At 42.0% G+C, this 19,931-nt stretch overlaps 1 protein-coding gene and 1 long non-coding RNA gene across 3 annotated transcripts; one reads left to right on the top strand and one right to left on the bottom strand.

Annotated features, from left to right (window-relative positions):
- Nucleotides 1–1,423: 1,423 nt before the first annotated feature.
- Nucleotides 1,424–11,625, bottom strand: POLR2M (RNA polymerase II subunit M). Its single transcript, XM_023635345.2, has 4 exons — nt 11,274–11,625; nt 8,906–9,547; nt 6,294–6,498; nt 1,424–4,480 (listed from the first exon to the last, which is right to left on the bottom strand). The coding sequence occupies exons 1-4, from the start codon at nt 11,384–11,386 to the stop codon at nt 4,334–4,336; spliced, it is 1,107 nt and encodes a 368-aa protein (XP_023491113.2). The 5' UTR covers nt 11,387–11,625; the 3' UTR covers nt 1,424–4,333.
- Nucleotides 11,626–11,654: 29 nt separating this feature from the next.
- LOC111771790 (uncharacterized) lies at nt 11,655–14,778 on the top strand. Of its 2 annotated transcripts, none has more exons than XR_011426222.1 (2): nt 11,655–11,795; nt 14,155–14,778. It is a non-coding gene; the product is annotated as an uncharacterized lncRNA (long non-coding RNA). The 2 variants fall into 2 exon arrangements; XR_011426223.1 differs by having other exon boundaries at nt 11,658–11,795; nt 13,738–14,778.
- The last annotated feature ends 5,153 nt before the right edge of the window (nt 14,779–19,931 follow it).

Consider the following 19,931-nt stretch of genomic DNA (forward strand, 5'->3'; position numbering starts at 1 on the left):
AAGTTTCAAAATATAGTTAGGAATAAAAAGTTAATTAATGACAGAATATCAAACATTTTTTTGAAAATGGAGATTTGCACTACCAAGGGTATTTTTTTGTGGAACGTGGCAAGCTGATTCTAAAGTTTATATGAAAATGCAAAGAGCCAAAAATAACCAAAAGGCATTTTTTTTTTTTTTTTTTTTTTTTTGGTGAGGAAGATTGGTCCTGACCTAACATATGTTGCTAATTCTCCTCATTTTTGCTTGAGGAAGATTGTCACTGAGCTAACATCTGTGCCAATCTTCCTCTATTTTGTATGTGGGACGCCACCACAGCATGGCTTAATGAGTGACGTGTAGGTTCACATCTGGGATCTGAACCCACAAACCCCAGGCTATCAAAGCAGAGTGCGCAAACTTAACCATTACGCCACCAGGTCAGCCCCCCAAGCCACTCTTGAATAGGATGGCAGGCTTTACTCCAGCCTCACCGGAAAGCTACCACAAATAACGTGGTGTCACGTTAGTACAAATAGATTAATGGAACCAAAGAGAGAACCCAGAAAGCAACAGACACACACAGATGCTTGATACATGGCAGAAGCGCACCACATAGGGCCAGGACAAGTGGCTATACAGGAGGACCCTTCCTCACACCGTCACAGTGTGTCTAGGTGGAATCAAAGACATAATGGGAAAGGCAAAATTATGAGGCATTTTTTAACTAAAAAATATTTTTAAAAATAAAGAGGGTGTTTTCATGACTTCAGGATATGGAAAGAGTCCTTAAAATCAGACATAAAAGACATTAAACATAAAAGATTGACAGATTTGCCGTTGAAATGAAGAATTTCTGTTCATCAAAAACACCATGAAAAGAATAAAACAATCCACAAAGGGAGAGGATATTTACAACAAATATAATAACAAAATAACAATTAGTAACAAGAATACATCCTACAAATCAATGAGAAAAAGACAGCTGACAGGAATACAACAGAAAGATGGACAAAAGACTTGAATGGGCCCTTTTCAAAAGAAGAAATCTGGTGACCAATAAACACATGAAGACGCTCAACGCCATTCCTACCTAGGGAAATGCAAAACAAAACCACAGAGAATGTCTACTATAAAGACACCACATTGGCTATGATTAGTCAGTCATCATCAAGTGTTGGTGAACTAGCACTCTCGTATACGGTGGATGGGGGGGTGGGAATATCAAATATTAAAGGTGTGCATACCTTATATTCCAGCAGTTAAAATTCCTAGGTAAATACCCTACAGAAATGTGTTTATGTGCATGAAGATGCTCACGGTAGCATTGCTTATTATAGCCAAAAACTGCAAATTTCATATAAGTGCCCATTACAGTAAAATAGACAAAACTGGTATTAATGAAATGATGCATTAAACACAAGGAAAACAAATAAACCACACCTACACGTGACATGAATTTTATAAGCAATGTTGAGTGAAAGATACCGGACACAACACACAGTATGATTCCATTTTTATGTAACACAAAAGTGGACAAAACCAATCAACCATATGATTTGCATACATAACTGGTAAAACCATTCTTTTGAAAGTGGTATTACCATAAGTTAGGATTGTAGTTACCCCTAGGGGACAAAGGTGGTGTCACGAGGGGACACTCAGGATTCTGGAGTGCTGGCAGTAGTTTTTCTGCATCTGGTTTGTGATTACACAACTGTTTGCTTTATCCATTTAACTGCACATCTGTTTTATGTACTTTTCTGTAGGTTATATTTCACAAACTTTAGAAGAACAGGGCTGGTACTACCAAATACTAACACTGATTAAAGCCATGATTATTTAAAGTGTGAAAAACACTAGAAGACCTAGAAATAGGCCCAAGACACACAGGAATTTAATATTCTATAACGACAGCACTACAAATCAGTGGGGAAATAGTGGTTTATAATACTGAACCAATCTGGTCAACCATTTGCAAAAATTACTATTAAATCTTCACCTCATACAATAGCCCCAAGTAAATCTGAGATGGATTGAAAATTGCCTTTTGAATTACAGATGTGTAAAAGTGAAAAAACTTTAATGGTATTAGCAGAAAATAAGGATAAATACATACGCATCCTTGGGGTAGGGAACGGATGCTCAAGCGCATGCGCAAAGGCAGGCTCTTAAAGAAAACAACTTCAACACGGAAACACCAGGAACTGTATTAAAAGGCAAATAAAACACTAAAAGGATAATGACATATGACAAAAGACGGACATCTTAATTCACAAGGAACTTAGAAACTGATAAAAATGGCAAACACTCCGAGAATATAGGAAAGACAGGAATATGCAATGCTCAAAAGAATGAATATAAATGGCCAATAAACATAAAAAAACACTCAACCTTCACTAAGTAATCAAACACAAATTTTAAGGTAATCCTTTTCTGCAATTATTCATTCTGCAAAGATTTTAAACAATAATTTTCAATTCTGGGAATTTGATATATTGCTAACGAGAATGTAAAGGAACACAGTCTTTGTGGTGAGTGATATATATCAAGATTCGCAAAAATTTATTTACACTCTCACCTAGCAATTTCACTTCTAGAAAGGTATCTTCTGGAAATAAGTCATTTTTATACAACATGATTATCTTTAAAGATGTTGATTGCATCACGGTTTACAGGTTACATTATAATTAACAATCAAACTGTCGCACAATAAGTTGATTTTAAAACTTACAGTATACCCATAAAATGGAACATCCTGTAGCTATCTAAAATGCAAACTATTTAATGTAGGAAAATGTTTACAACCTATAGACTATGAACCAACGTGCAGCATGATCACATCACTGAAAATATAAACGCCTAGCTATGCATAGAAAAGTAAGTCAAAGAACATATACCCAAAGGTTAACAGGGGCTCCCTCTGGCTGGTAGGTTTACAAGAGACTGTATGCACACGCACGAGAGCCCTTCCGTATTATCCCGCTTTCCAGAAATGACATGTGTTATTCTATAAAGAAAGAACATCAAATAATTTATGTTGTGAAATCATCTGCTATTAGTTTTAAAAACTAATGAACTTGTTAGCTCAGTTTACTTTTTACATTTGCTTTTTGAGGGGACAAAAGGGGGAGGTAAAGCAGTAGACACAACTGGAAGTGCGTGATACAGAATGGAGCCCTCGCCATCACACAAACATCGGTCCTACGTGTACCTTCAGTCAAATTTCCTAAAGTGAACAGTCTCTTTTACAGTAAGGAATTAAATTTAATTAAGCACCAGCAAAACATCACCATTAACATCTTGAAGTTGCTCTAATTAATATTTTGTTCTTCCCTTCAACACTGTTTAAAGGCTCCAACATATTAGACAAAGAACTGATAACATAAGTGTTAATTTCTCTGGAGACAACTATATAATCCTTTAAAATTACAGAAACATGTTAGCTTGAGGTTTCTGTAGCCTACATATGCCTCTTTTGGGGGAAAAAAAAGCAAGGTATTGACAACATTTCCATTGTAGCTTTAAAAAAAAATAGGTTTTCTTACCAAACGTTACTGTACTGTAACTGAACCCATCATCTGCTAAGAGCAATGAACTCGTCAGGCAAACGCAGGAGGAGCTACTCCCTTCAGCTGGAGGAGTCATCTCAGACTGTTCCTAAACCTCATGTTACTCCAGGCAACTCTGGTGATCTAGAAAGACCATCCACCCTCCAGCAGCTACTGACAGTACTTCTTATTCCTAATCAGAAGATAACGTTTCTTCTTAAGGGAAGACAGAAGAAGGAAACAAACATTTGTTAAGTATTTTCTATGGGTGTCTTCCCAGGTACCTCACAGCCAATACCTCAATAACCCCATGCAGACATGCATAAAATTCGCTACACTGCTCCCTTCATTACTCAAAATAGGAGGGAACTATATTGTCCTAATTCATATTAGGCGATGCCTGGGACAACTAAATGTTTCACTGAAAGACGTGATAAATGCTAATTGATAAAGGAAATAATAAGGAAAAAAAGCAGCCACCTGCTTAGATTTGGCTTAGAAAAAAAAAAATGTGCTCTACTATATACTAAAATACCAGACCAACATACGACATAGTGCAAAACTTTAACACAACGTGGTTAAACACAACATTCAAATATTAAACTTTTTGAGCACATGAAAGTTATCTTCTGAAGGACAAACTGGGCTACTTTTATAGCTACCTTTACGTAATTTTTAAAAATTCTTTCCCTCAACAATGTCTGACACTGATCTTGATACTTGGTAGAAAGCCTGATGTATGACGATGACATCTCAACAGGCAGAGATTTAGGAGATTATCCCAATGCCTGTCATGCCCATCTTCAGAATTCATCATCAGAGGACTGATCATCATCTTCATCCCTTACTTCTCGGTATTTCCTCAAAGTCTCCCCTTCTGGATTATAGCTCTGCATTTTAATATTCAATCTTTCAGCCAATTTTTGTGCTGCGAGCTTGGCTTGCATCTCCTTTAAAACAAAAAGCAAAGCAGAAAGTTACACATTCGCATCTTCTCCCTACAATTTTGCTAGGGGAAGTCATTTAAACAGAATCAGAAATAAAGAGGCCTTAACAGTCCACTTGGTGCTCTCCACAGCGTTATGATGGGCCTGACGCTGTGCCTACCACAGATACCAGAGGGCAACACTGGCGAGAGCTCGAGCCTGCCACAGTTGTAGTTACAGGTTTCCATTAATAAACAACAGTGCATGGAAATATCCCACCTCTACATGAGAAATCGAGTAGCCAGCTTAGCACCACAAGTCATAAACACGGATGCATTTTTAACTATGTGGGCACATGCATGTGTATATACAAATTCACAGAACAATTTGGGCTACTGAAGGTCAAAAACCACTAATGCTGTGCTGATGCTCCAACTGAAAGAATCTTCTTTCCAAGATTAAAACATGGCTTCTAGGCTTGAGAGTTACATTTCAATGTCATGATGAAAATCAAGAAATTCATAACAAAAAGCTGACTCTCCAAATTAAGTCCCATGAACATTACTATGCAACAAAAAGTCCAGGTAAACTGCAGACCCTGGCAATGTGCTTTATACACCCAAGGATATTACCACTAACTGATGGCAGGTGGCAATGCTCATTCCTAATCCGGCTCTTCACCCTTCTCATGCTTTCTCCCACATCACTTGAACTTCTTCATGTCCTTCCCCTCAGGCCATGAATATTATGGGTAGGTAGGACTGAAGTGGCAGCTACTACTATTACTCCACCCAGGAAACCAATTTTAAACTCAAGGGTTTAATTCAACTTAATAATATCTTAGGACAGGCATTTAAGGTCATATAGACAATTTAAAAAGACAATTCATGCATGCTATAGTCATAACTAGGCAATATTTTCATGCCCTGAGAGGAAGACAAGTGGATTTTAAAAAGGAGTGCCTTAAAAAGGCCAATCCATGCCAACTAAGCTTTTAGGAAAAGCCGAGACAAAAATAAAAGCCTAGTTCTGGAGTAACTGGTATAGAGTCCCTGATGACAACCCAGCTGAGCAACACCAGGGAGGGAGGCTGCTGTCTTCCTCGAGGCTCCAATTATTACTACCTAAGCACATCCGACCCCTTCTTTTCTCACTATGGTCCTCACACTTATTTTCTCCCATCTCAGATTATCCTGTACACAAATTATCAATACACAAGTTTAAAGATCCACGCGGAACACAAAGATCTTTGAAGAAAGTGCTATGCAAAACTGCTCAAGTCACTAACAGTAGGAGATTCTTCTATCTTCACAGGGGCCCGCAGATTATGCTTTTAAGCTTAGTGGCCAATTGTCCAGACTCAACACTATTCCCCCACCCCTTTCATGCTCTCCCCTATAATGCAGGAGATGGAAGCCTGGAAACCACATTTCCCTAACCTTTTTGGCAGGGCTCTTGGATAGGGTCCACCACCGAGAAGCTCTCGCACTGGTTTTACAAGGTGGCAGACAGAGAAGCGATATTATTGCTACCCTAACAGTACGGGCTCTGAGAGAGGTGAGATTCCGCAGCTGTCTCCCCACATTTCCTGGTAAATACCACTTTGATGTTACAGGTAGCTATGATCATCTCCAGCTGTTTTCTGCAGCTCTAGCAACTTCCAGACCCTCTGAAAGCTAGAGGCACATGTCTGAGAGCTAATGACATTAGCTGACCATTTCCCTAGTACCTAATCCCTTCAATTAAATGCCATCCTCCTTGAACTACCTAGAGTAAATTCTGACTTAAGTAAGCAACATCCAACACACAGACAAGAAACAATTAATACCCTAAATACCTCGTAACTCTGTTTCTGCTGTTTCTGAAGCGCCAAAGATTCTTCTATGGAGAGCAGCTGCGTAGGCAGGTGATGAAGTGGGAGAAGCCGAGCTGCCGTGATGTCATCCAGATGCTGCTTCTCCCTGCGCCGCCTTTCTTCTGAGGACACAGGAGACCCTCTTCTCCGACAATCACTCGGTGAACCATGTTGTTGTGAAGGTAAACTGAAGAAGGGAAAACTTATGTTATACCATCAGACCATTTTCTCTTTATAGACACACATTTATAACGTTCACACACACACACAAGTGCCCTTTAACCTTAGCAGTTAATTCTTCCACAAAGATAATAGTAAACCGTTTACCAATATTTACATTTGTAGATAAAATCTTCCCCTTTTTTTAAACACGTTTACTTCAAAAACAGGAGTATTTAAATTGGGAGCTTTTCGGAGAGTAATTTGACAATTCATTCATTGCTCTAACAGATAATAGGTACAGATAGGCTCTTTTCCTTCTCTCTTCAAACCTTACACTTTAACTGAAGCTATCTTTTCATTTTTTCATTCAAAAACATTTGCAAAGGGGCTTAGTGCCCAGTAGAGAGAAACAAACTTGTAAACAGTTTCAGTGCAATATAGTATCACAGGTACCATGATACACATTTGTACATGGTACGCTGGAACATAAAGAAGCAAACAGCCAGTTCCAATGGGAAGACAGGGAGGGTGTCAGAAAAGCTTCAAAAGAGTAAAATTTGAGGAGTCTTGGAATAATAAGTGCTCCCCATGTAAAAAGGGGAGAAGGGTATCCCAGCTGGGAGGGACGGGCAAGAGGCTGCAGCACAAAAGGAAGCACTGGAGGCGGAAGAGTAGGAAAAGGCAGTGGATAGTCTGGGGAGGAGGGAGGGTCCAGCCCACAGTGAAGAGTTCTATTCTGTGTAACAGGTTCAGATGAGCATTCATGAATTTCACTCTGGAAGCAAGGAGGGGATGGACTGATAGAATTAAGACTAGAGGCCAAAGAGGTCACAGTTATGGCCCAAGAGAGGGATGAGAGCCTTCACTGAGACAGGGGAGAAGATGAAGGTAAGAATGGTTAGAGAAGAAGGTCAAGGATATATATTATGTAGGTCTTCATGGCTAGCAGAGGGAGATGAGGGAAAAGGAAGATACTTTAGACAAAAAACCAAGGTGGTGGCACTATTAACTTAGGGAGTATGAGAAAGTCAGTGTGGGAAGAAATGAGAGTTCCACTTCATACACCGCCATGGTCAGGTTCCACAGGTAACAGGCCATGCAAATCTGAAGTTCCGAGAAGACCTGGGCTACAGGTAGATGAGGGGCAGCCTCCAGGACCCAGGTGGTAATGGAGCCAGGAGAGCGTGCAGGAGGCCCAAAGACACCACCTCATCTCACTTCCCAACCTCCAGCTGTCTACGGTATACTGACTCACCAGGGCCCAGCCTTTCCTGATAACTGCATACAAGTCTCTGTGGCTGGCTGTCTCTCAGAAACTTCCTTAACCTTTGTGGCCCTCATTGCTATTCCCTTATCCCCCTCTCAATTCCAGTGACATGACCATAATAGAGAACCGGGATCGTTTTATTCTCTGTTGAATGTATTAACTAGATGATGCTTCTGGTCTTCTGTCTCCCTAGAAGTGAGGAGAGATACCTCACTGCACATAAGATGAAAGATTACTTGATCAAAGATTACTTTCTATTCCTAACTAAAAATTAATGTAATATAATTCTGGTTTTCTACACTGAAGAAACAAAATGGTTTGAGGTTAAAATAAAATGAACGGTGGGGTAGGATTAAACTTTAAAGTCTCTTTATAATAATAAAAAAATGATTTTAGGTATTTTTAACCAGACTTTTTCAGTTTTTCAAAGACAGGCAGAGCGGCTGACTTTGTATCTGAAATCTGGGCAGGTACCAGTATTTGCATACAAGTAAATAACATTCTTTTCTCTTCAAAGAGCTTTTCTTTTTCTGAAGATCTCAAGAACAAAACTATGACAAGGAATTTAGAAGCAGGGCTAGTTAGATCCTGCCTGAATCTGCTTTCAGTTTTTCTAATCCCTTCTCAGTTCCCTTCCCCCTGAAGTTGTTATTATATAATTTAATGTCCTTCTAAGTGTGTAAGCTTTGGGTCCTCATCCAGGTCCTAAACTCTCTGCAAGCACAATCTTTCCTTCTGTGTCCCACGGCAACTGCTGCTTACATCGAGTGCGCACAGAAATATCTTCTGCTGAGAAAGTCTATCAGCTCCTGCTAGTGCTTTTCCCTTAGCCTACAGTCTAATCAAAGGGGGGAGCTGTCTACCAGAAAATGGTTCTGGAAAAAAAAAGCATAATAAAGTCTCTAACTCTGTAGTTATTATGAGATATTGGCTAAGTATCCTGAAATTTAATACTCCATCTGCTATTTAAAACCTTTTCAATTATGTGGGCAAGAAAACTAAAGTATTTTTCAACATGAATCCTCTGGTCTGTTTCCACAATATGCTCATTCCTAACCACAAGAAGTTCTCACACAAAGGTCCACTGAACTGAGAGTATTCTCCTAATTTTTGAGTTTAACAAACATTATCTTCCTGTGACAGGCCTGTTTCCGATGGTACTTACACATTGGTTTTAAATTTGTGTGGTGGCAGCACTGGGTTTTTGGCTCGCATTTCGAGTACTTCCATGTAATGAGGCTTCTTCTGAGGCCCACTACAAAGGCCTGTCAAGTTCTCAGGACTCGAGTTTTCTTCCAAATGGTGTTCACCTGGGTCTGCAATTGTGATCCTTTGTAACCTATCAATAACCAGGTTGTCAGAGCTGCTGGAACGATCTTCTGCTTGACTTGAAACACGATGCTGAGGGAGATGCTCACCAGCTTCAGACGAGGAGGGCACCCTGGCTCTGCTGCTGGAAGCTGGGCAGCTGTTCACTGTGTACCAAACCTCTGAAGCCCCTGCATCGCCTCTGCGAGTAGGATGTACAAGTCCCTGTCGTTGTGAGGTTGTTTTAGATGACTTGATGTTGTCTACAGAGGAACGGCCAGGAACTAGTGATGAAGTATCAAGGATCTGGTCAGAGTTGTGGGCCTTATCCGTGTCCACACCTGCTACTGCTCTTTGCCTTAGCTTACGGTCTACACTAACAGGATGAAACAGTTTACTTTTCCCTCTAAATTCTTCATATTCTGCAATGGCAGCTCTCACTTTGGCAACAGAGTCTAATATCTTTTTACCTTTGTCGGGCAATTTGTAAATGAATTTTCTGTCAAATGGAAAAGAACACGTATACATTAGAGCCATGTTTTGAAACGTGAGATAGAAAGACAAAGCATTATGGTCAAAGGGAGAAAAATGGATCTTTAAGGCAAAAATCTGATTTCCAACTGCCCCAAAACAGGAATGAAATCAGACAGTCACTATGCAAATACCTCAAAAAAAAAACAAGGAGATGCAGGAAGAAAAGGGAATATGCCTCATTTGTCTCATCTAATTAGAATTTCAGCAAAAGTATTTTAAGCATATAAGTACCATATAAAACATTCCAAAAATCAGCAGTTTCTAAAGTGTGATCTCTAAGACCTTCCTGGGAAGGGAAGGTGGACAGGTCTGCAAGGTCAAAACTATTTTCATGAAAATACTAAGATGCCACTCGCTATTTCACTCTCATTTTCTCACACTGATACAGTGGAGTTTCCCAGAGGCCACATGATACGTAATGATATTGCTCTGACGGCTAACGGAATGTGTGTGCTTGTGTATTCTTCTGTTTTAAACATTTCTTGTTTGTAATTCTTAATACATTGATAAATATTCGTAAATATAACACCCATAAAACAAGAGTGCTTTGGGATGCTCAACAATTCTCAAGAGTATAAAGGGGTCCTGAGACCAAAAAGTTAATTCACTGCTATAGATGAAAATCCCATTCTCACAAAAGTCAAAAAACTTGTCTCTACTAGGAAGCCCCCAAGTGATCATTTGTCTCTTTTGCTGAGTGACAGAAGTTACTTTTCAGATTCCCTTTTCTTTACCTATACAATAAATGGGGAGGGAAGTTACATCCCAGGCCCTCTATTCTTTCTGTGACACTATATTCGTTCCTTTCCACAATTCCAACTATCAACATCTCTCTCCACTTGAGAGTCTTGTATTTTCCCAAACTTCTCCTCTCTCTCTTGAGCCTCATGACCTCTTCTCCAGCTTTTAACACGGTAAGCAGTTAATTCAACACACCCTAAGTAAAGTCAACCTGGGACCTAGCCCCACTCCTCCATTTTTCCTATTTTCATTAATGGTTCTCCATACCATATCTGGAAACTTCAGCCTTCTCCTTCAACTACGCATTCAATTCTTCCACGCCTAATGTAGTTTTTCCAATCCCCCGACTACCTTTCTATTTTACTTTCTTACAACCCCCTTGTTGGTAATCTCTCTGAAAATATCTTTCTGCTTCTTACTCCTTCAAGCCATCCTGCACCAAGTTGCTAAATTAAGCTTCCTAAAAAATACTACTAAAAATACCACTAATAAAAATCACTTCCATTATATAGTCCCCCTGCTAAAATCTGTTAAGTCGGCCCCCTGAATGAGAGTCAAACTTTCTCTGCCTAATAGACCACTCTTTACATCCCACTCTCTCTATTTCCTAGGGTTCCTGTACAAATAAGATCTAGGGATGAAATCGACAAGGTGTCTGGGGCACGATGAGGGGAGCGGGAGGAAAGGATGTAGGATTCAGAACTCCCTGGGGGCAACCGACACGGTAGCTGAGTAAATAAAACCAACGCGGAGCCAACGGAGAGCTGAAATGCCGGCCAGGACGTGGGCGGCTGTGCGGTCGCAGGCCGTCCGCTCGCGGCCGAATGGGCCGATCTGACTGAGGCAAGGTCACCTTCCAGGCAAGGGACGGGGTGAGGGAGCGGAGGGACACGTCCCGGGCAGCCCGAACCGAAGGAGCCTGGCAGGGACTCGGCGGGACCCAAGCTTACTCGTTGCGCAAAAGTCTCTCCTGGCGCTTCAACATCTCCTGCAGCTCCGCCAAACTCCGCCGCGCCAAGTCCTCGGGAGCTGGGGGCTCGAAGCCGCGGGCCTGCGAGCACATTCTGCGGGGGCTGCGGCTGGCGAGGCGGCGGGCACTCGGCTTCCTCGGCAGCCCCCGCTGCTGGCGCCGGATCCGCGGCCGGCGGGGACTCCGGGGCACGAGCGGGAGCCGCCATTTTCCCGGAAGAACAGGTCTTCTTCGAGCCGAATCGAGCTTTATTGAAACGCCGGAAACAGACACAGACAAGGAGAAGGGGGCGCCCGGAGGGGCGGGAAGGGGCGGAAGGGGCGGGGTGACGTCACGCCCCGGCTGAGTGTGCTTTCGCACCGTTTGTCGTTTGTCTGTTCCGCGGCTTTTCGTCTGTGTAGTCAAAAAGTATTTACTGAGTGCCACCGTGATCTCGACAGATAGCCACGGCCCCTGCCGTTATGGAGGTTACCGAGTGGCGGAGGAGGCCGACATCAGTCAAGTAAGAATAAAACAATGTAGTAGGATTGGGATGGGCACCAGGGAAGGTATCTCTGAGAAGTGAAAGGCAAGTTGAATCCTGAGTGATGAGTGAGTGAGCCATTGGTGAGGGTGAGGGAGTGCACGACAGGGCTTGGGCTCCTAGCCCAAGACGTAGCGAAGTCCTCAAATGTTACAGTTGCAAGGATGCTTAGGGACTATCAGTGTGTCTTAATGGGGCTCTGTGGCATCTGGAGCAAGACCTTCCTCTGCGGCGCTGCCTCAGGCATTGCAAGACACTTGGTGTCTGGCTTCTGCCCACTGGTTGCTAGGTCACTCCCAAGTCGTTGTAACAGTCCAAAACGCGTCCCCTGACCCCTACACACACATTTCCAAAGGCCCGCGAGAGGTGATGGGCGTGGGAGATGCTGTCCGAGCCAGTTGAGAATCTCCTTCGCAATTCCCTATTTTGCTTATAGAGAGACAGAGGCACAAAAACTGAAGTGTTCCCAGGACGCCAAACTAGTCAGTGAGAGCATCAGATTTCGAATTCAAATCCCAGCTGCTCTTTGCATCACGTCAATTTGAAAATCTCCTTCAATTTATGCCTGTTTCCAAATGCATAAAATTGTTAAAAAGTTTTTATTTTCTGGCTGTTGAGAAGAAGGCAGTATAATAAACATCACATCCAGTTCTTACCTTCTCTTTACAGTTCAGTTACCAGAGCTGTGTCCCAAAAGTTAGAGGAGGAAGTATGCAAGAGTTGCGACAGACATCGATTGGGAGGTTTGAAGGCCCCCGTAACCTCCAACACCACCTCCCCATTCTCTGATATGGAGAATTTTAATTTTCTCAGTCCTCTGTCAGGTGCTATGATAAACACAAGCGATTCCCTCCCAATCAGACAGAAGCTCTAGATAAAATCTGAAGCTACTCCAGGGTGCACGGTTGTCATTTCTGTATCCTCCCAATCTAGTCCTTTCTAATCAGATTAATGTATCAAAATTCTCAACATAAGCCTTGCTTTCAAGGACTTCAATACCTGCTTCAGCCCTGGCAAAATAAGCAATACTTGAGTCAGGTTCCCTGGCAGGCTCCCCCAAAACCTCACTCGTCCTGTCCCTGGGCACAGGTGGAGGCCTTTAGTCCTCTACAGCAGTCATCCCCATCTTCTAAGACCTTGGGCCACAGGTGCTCTCAAGGCAAGGATGCCTTTCTCTCAGACCTCAGAATTTTGTCCCTGGCTGTTGTCCTCTTGTGGAAGGCTGTCCCTTTTCCCCCAGCCTATTATAAATCTTGGCTCAAGTCTCACCTCCTCCCTGAGCCTTCCTAGATTATTCCAACCCGAGTTGCTCTTTCTTTTGAGCACAACTGTGAACCTCATTATGAACCCCACAATATGAAGCGCATAATGCTTCTCTCATTGTGTTGTGCATGGTGCTTTTTCCTTTCTAACAAAATTGTAAAGTCAGGGTGCTGTGTCTGTACTTTTCTGTCTCCCCTAATGCACGTAGCAGGTACTAATTGACAGAATCTCCCTCTCTCATGATATTTTTTTCTCCATATCCTCTTCTCTTAATGAAATGTCCCTTTTGTATATACAAACCTTAAGCTTTTCCATAAGTATTGACCATAATTACTGTGAAGCTATTTTCAACGGTATGGGATAGAATCTTTTACACAACATAGCTTAGGACTTCAGAATGTCATAATACAAATCTGAATTCCTAACAACGCCTGTGCGCAAACTGTCTAGCTCTCTTTTCAGTAACCAAGCAGGCTATTTGTGCTTCAAAATGAAAACAGGCAAAGTATTCTTTTATAATCCATCAAACAAACAAAAAAGATGAGTGTTTAGAACATGAATTTTAACAGCAGTGTCTGAGGCAAGGGATGTGAAATGGAGAGATTTCACAAAGAGAGAAATCAGTACCATGGGTTTTACCTGTTTCCGTCCAAACCAGGCAAAACACTTGAAAAGAAATGGACCCACAAACCACAGGCAGCTAATCTCTGCTGAAGAATTCCAATTGTGTATCAAAGAGCCCACCTGTGACAAAATCGAATCTAGATGAGTGTATTTTGGTTTTGGTTTTTCAATGCTCATTAAAAAAATCTAAATCATGTTTCCTATGATACTTGGATTAATCACCTGGGTGTTAATTGCCCTCAGAGCAAACTAATGAATTTGGCTATTAGAAAGAAAGAAAAATTTACAATGAAGAGTAAAGGAAAGGAAAATCTCATCAGCATATGAAGTGGTGCCCGGATGACTTAGCCATCCCATTGCCACCAAGCTCCCCAAGGACAATGTTAGAATGTGATTTTAAAAAGAAAATCAAACAAAAAAACCTGGGAAAGATTTCCATTTGTCCTTACAGAGTTGAAGATAAAAATTGCCAGTCAACTGTAAAATTGTAACATCAATCTTCCGAGTCTTCAGGCTGCTCTTCTCTGTTTTCTCCCAAGGATTGTCAGTTTGGGGGTGTGAATGGCAACAAAACTGGTCACAATATACCTGGAGTACGCCAAAATGGCGGGAAAAGTATTCCCCATCCCACATGTGCTTAGTGTGTGAATTTAACACTCTTCTTCTCAAGAAATGGGGTTGATGTTCCCTATTCTTAATCTGGGCATGCTTGTGACTGGAGCAAAAGTGATTTTTCCAGTCTAGGTGATAAAAGGTGATGCAGCATGTGCTTAATTTTCTTGCGTGCTTACTCTTGGAACCCAACCAGCAAGCCGTGCAGAAGCCTGAGTTTGTGTAGGTGTTTTGGCTGTCAGTTCAAGCTGAGGTCTCAGCCGAAAGGCATCATCAGCCACCAGATGCGAGAGTGAACGAACCTGTGGATGATTGCAGCCCCCAACTGTCAAGTCACTAACAGCCTTCCAGACTTCCAAATTGGAGCCCCAGAAATTGTGGAGCAGAGACATCCTCACTAGGCTTTTTCTGAATTCCTGACCTACAGAATTTGGGGGCATAATAAAAAGGTGGTTATTTCATACTTTTAAGTTTGGAGTGGTTTCTTAAACAGCAATAGTAATAGGAACATTATCCAAGGTTAATCCCTCCATCTGTGCTCTGGATCCCATCTGTTTTGCCTCCTTGATCTCATTCATTTGTTCAATACATACTTATTGAGTACCTATTGTGTATAAGACACTGTTCTAGGCTTTGGAAATATAGTGATGAATGAGACAGTTTCCTGCCATGTTGAAACTTACAATCTATCAGATAGTACTAAGTGTTACATAGAGAATTAATGTGGGTGATGTGATAAGGAGTAATGGGGAGGCTACCTTGATTGATTGGGAGATTGAAGTTAGTTTTTCTGAGGAAGTAACTTATAAACTGAGACCTGAATGACAAGGAGCAGTTAGCCATAGGAAAGTCTGATGGAAAACCATCCCAAGTAGAGGGAAGAGCAAATACCAAGGGTGTAAAAGGAGAAAGGGCTCCACAAATAACAACAATTAAAAAGGCTGGGGGTAGGGCTTGTAGGGCTTTGTAGACGAGGATATGGAGTTTGAATTTTATTCCAAGAGAAATGGGAAGCCATCCGTGGTAGGCAGCCTCTAGGATGGCCTCCAATGGTCCCCCTAGTGAGAGGTCCCCCTCCCACTGAATATGGGCTGGACTTACTGACTCACTTCTTACAAATAGAATATGGTAAAATTCTCTTTTTACCATGTGGCTGAGTGGTTAAGTTCTCATGCTCCACTCCGTAGGCCCAGGGTTTCACCAGTTCGGATCCTGGGCGTGGATGTGGCACCGCTCATCAGGCCATGCTGAGGCAGGGCCTCACATAGCACAGCCAGAGGCACTCACAACTAGAATATACAACTATATACGAGGGGCTTTGGGGAGAAGAAGAAGAAAAGAAAAAAAAAGATTGGCAACAGATGTTAGCTGAGGCGCCAATCTTTAAAAAAAAAGTGATACAAATGGCAAAAGTGATGAAGTGTCACTGCCAAGATTAGGTTATAAAAGAGTTGAACGGATATTTCACCAAAGAAGATGTACAGATGAAAAATCAGCACATGAAAGGTCACCAATGTTATTAGCCATTAGGAAAATGCAAATTAAAAACACAATGAGATACTACTACACAACTATCAGAATGTCTGAAATTAGAAAGTTTGACTACACCAAGTGTTGGAAAAGATGTGGAATGACTGGAATTCTTTTACACTGCTAATGGCAATGTAAAATAGCACAACCACTTTGGAAAACAGTTTGGTAGTTTCTTAAAACCTACCATATGACCAAGCCATTCCTCTGCTAGGTATTTACCCAAGAGAAATGAAAGCATGTGTCCATACAAAGTCTTATACATAAATATTCACAGCAGCCTCATTTGCAATAGCGAAAAACTGGAAACAACTCAAGGTCTATCCCTAGGTGAATGGATAAACATTAAATTGGGGTATATCCATACAGTTGAACACTATGGTATTCATGCAACATGTCACGGCTTCACGAATCTCAATTATACTGAGTGAAAGAAGCCAGGAAGAAAAGAGTATGTACTGTATGATTCCGTTTATATTAAAATTCTAAAAAACGCAAACTAACCTATGGTGACCAAAGTAGATCAACGACTGCCTAATGATGTGGGGTGGCAGGGAGAGGCTGGGGGGAAGGATTACGAAGGGGCAGGCGGAAACTTTTGGGGGTGATGGATATGTTCATTATCTTGGTTGTGGTGATGTTTATATGGGTGTATTCATTTGATGTCACAACTTATCACATTGTCCACTTTAAATCCACAGAGTATAGCATGTCAGTTATACCCCCTATAAAGCTGTTAAAAGTGCCCCTCTAGCTTCCACCCTCTCTTCTTCTTTTGGAGATAAGCTTCCTAAAAGGCTTGTCCACACTTGGACTCCACATCCTCACCACTCTCACCAGTGCCGTGAACCTCCTCCTGGTTGTCAAACCCAGGGAGCAGGTTTGAGTCTTTCTCCTCCTTGCTGCATCTGACCCTGTTGACCATTTTCTCCTTCTTAAAGCTCTCTCCTACTGTGAATTCCATGCTACCAATCTCTCCAGGCTTTTCAGCTCTGGAGTTTTTGCTCTGGGGCTAGAATTAGAGTCAGGGCAAGGACTTTACCACCTGGATGACCTAACGTTTTCTCAGGTTCAACTTGTCCAAAACTGACCCCAACCCACTCTTCCTTTTTAAAATTCCCACTGTTTAATGGCATTCCCAGCCACATAGGTGCCCAAGTCAAAAACTAGGCATTCATACCTGACTATTCTTTTTCCTTCAACCCAACTGGTCACAAAATCCTACAGCCTATATACCCTCTTCTCTGCACACTCTCCCTCCTCCCACCCCATTCAGCACCTTCCCATACACCTGTCATTGCCTCCATTGCCTCTGTGCAAGCCCTTGAATGAACAATTATAATAACCTCCTAAAACAGCTTCCTACCTGTATCCTAACCTGCTCTTTTCCTCTTAATTGCTGTGAGACAGTTTTTTTCCCTTAAATCTAATTTCACTTCCTTCACTTGGAATACTGATTTGGGGAACACCAATGTCGATGTAGTGAAGCCTGGAAGTGTTTAATTCCACACTTGTTGGGCCTCTCAACACACAGAGATGATCTTTCCACCACGTTGGGATCACTGGACGGTGGGTGGGGGAGTGCGGCAGGGGGACGTGCAGAAGCATACCCAGTGTCTCTGCCCAGACTTGGCCATAGTGGCAGTGGTGTGTCACAGTGGTGGTAGTGTATGATACAAGCGTAAATGAAAAATTTAGCCTGACTCCTGCCACGTGGCAGGAACTTGGGCAGCAGAATGATGGCTGGTGAGAGGTTAGCCCCCAAGAGATTTTAAAGGAGAGGATAGGCAGATATCTGGACCACACAAGATCATTAGGAACAATGATCACCAATAAAAGGAGCTTGTGATGGTTAATTTTATTTGTCACCTTGGTTAGGTGATGGTGCCCAGATATTTGGTCAAACATTATTCTAGATGTTTCTGTGAAGATGTTTTTTGGCTGGGATTAACATTCAAATCAGTGGACTTTGAGTAAAGCAGATTACGCTTCATAATGTGGGGGGGCCTCATCCAGTTGAATGAGTTGAAGGCCTTAAGAGAACAAAGACGGACACCTCCCCCACCCAGGAAGAAGGAATTCTGCCTGCAGACAGCCTTCAGGCTTGAACTGCAACAGCGGTTCTTCCCCGGGTCTCCAGCCTGCTGGCCTACCCTGCAGTGATAATCGCCTGAGCCTTTTTTCAAAAATGAATCTCTCTTGAGATTCATTTTAAGGAATTGGCTCAAGTGATTACCTATATAGACACACACACACACCCTGTTGGTTCTGTTTCTCTGAAGAACCCTGACTAATACAGAGCCCAATAGCATCGATGGGTTAGGAAACTCAAGGCTTGTTTGATAACTGGACTTCAGAGTGAGAGAACTGACTAAGGGGAGAGCAGACTAGCCTTTGCTCTGCCCCTGCTATGTGCTGGGCACATGGAGAAGAGATGGGAACCAAGGGTCATAAACAAGTTTGAAGCAAATTCTATTTTCTTTCTTGTTTTGTTTTTAAGCATCATTTGAGAATGGAACATGCCAAACTTTCAAACAAACCATAGCAGCCATAGCTAATGAAAAATTAACAAAGAATGGCAAGCCTAAGACTTATTGAACCATAATGGCTGACATCTGTGTGCCATTAACCAACCCTCCTTTTCCAGTCAGTCCCCCAAACTGCTTGCTCGATGGGCAGAGCAGTGGGATTATCCCCACCTTACAGAGAGAGAGATGAGTGCTAGGACCTCCTGAGCCCCTGTCGATGGGCCACTCTCATCTGTCTGTCCCTCACAAACAACTGACAAGAGCCTGGCCAGTTAGGGAAGAGAAAGTAAGGGAGGGAACAGGGAATTGGAATTGGGTATGAGAAAAACAGAGTGAAAAAAGAGAAGAGAAAGAAACGGTTAAAGGGGGAGACACAAAAGTGGATGGGGCAGCTAGGGGGAGAATGTTTCTCTGCACAGAAATGAGAAACAGAAAGCTTCATAGGAAGCTTTGTGCTGAGGAATTCACAGATAAATTCTTCCTTTCCCTTCCGGCTCTAAAATTCTATCCTTCTCCAAAATGTCACACTTCCCCTCTTTGTATTTCACTGCAATTCCATTGCAGCAAAAGGTTTTCCTCAGCTACCCAAGGGTTTAGGCTGTAAAGTGCATGTACTCCACACTAAAAGTAAATTCTTGCATTAGTTATCCAAACTGTTTGAAATGAGGAACCACGTTTTCAGCTCATATCTCCCTCTTTATCAGCAAATAGTAATTTAAAGCCGTTTACTGGGGCTGTGGTTCCCCGGTGACAGACTGTGGCCTATTAAAATTAATCCTGACAGAAGACCCTTGCTGCTTTCTCCAAGCACATTCAGGCTGTGGGTTTATGAACAGGATGAACAGACGGCCCATCCCAGAGGGCTTGAGGGAGGAAGCATGTTAAAATGGCCGCCTGCGTCTTTGTTTGCTCAGCTGCCTGGAAAAACCAGGACGGAGGGAAATGGGATTAATCAAGGGGGCAGTTGCCCATGGAAAAAAAATAGGAAAACTCAGGAAGACTCTGGTGAGAAAATCTCAGCCAAATAAGGTTAAAGTTGGAGGGAAAGAATTCTCTCCTCTTCAGACTTTCACGTGGTTGAGTGCTGTTTGGTGACAAAACTCCCGTTTCAGGCCACCACAGTGTTTGATGATCTTTTTGATAGGGTGGGAAGAGGTAATTTGGAAAAAAACAATTAAATGTTTGATTCCCCAAAATTTCATGTAGTTTTAATTTTTAATTAGCAAATTTAATAAATATTATTGGTTAGATACGTGACTATTGGTTAGATATTGGTAGATATTAGATCATTGGTTAACTATTGAATCACTGATTGTGACTGAATAAGATCTTTCCATGATTTCTCATATGAGTAAATTCACAAACCAGAAAAAACATCCTTGAAAGATCACGTGTACTGATCTTTGGTACAGACTATAGACATTGTAGCTGTGGCTCCTTCTCTCAGTTTGGGAGACAGACTCTTGAACAAGATTTAAAATATCTTCCCCTCCCTTGAGTAATTTCACTTCCCTTTAACATATTGGCTGAAACTCCACCAATGCGTTTTATTTGGTTG

This window comes from Equus caballus, chromosome 1 (genome assembly GCF_041296265.1).
Source record: "Equus caballus isolate H_3958 breed thoroughbred chromosome 1, TB-T2T, whole genome shotgun sequence".
In the NCBI taxonomy this organism is placed as follows: Eukaryota; Metazoa; Chordata; class Mammalia; order Perissodactyla; family Equidae; genus Equus; species Equus caballus.

What these genes read in the sequence shown, in the direction of transcription:
- POLR2M (XM_023635345.2), bottom strand. Translation starts at nt 11,386, where the DNA reads ATGTGCTCGCAGGCCCGCGGCTTCGAGCCCCCAGCTCCCGAGGACTTG. An exon ending in GAGAGACTTTTGCGCAACGA is followed by an intron (nt 9,548 to 11,273) that starts GTAAGCTTGGGT and finishes TCCATTTGACAG; the next exon opens with AAAATTCATTTACAAATTGC. An exon ending in CACAAATTTAAAACCAATGT is followed by an intron (nt 6,499 to 8,905) that starts GTAAGTACCATC and finishes TCCCTTCTTCAG; the next exon opens with TTTACCTTCACAACAACATG.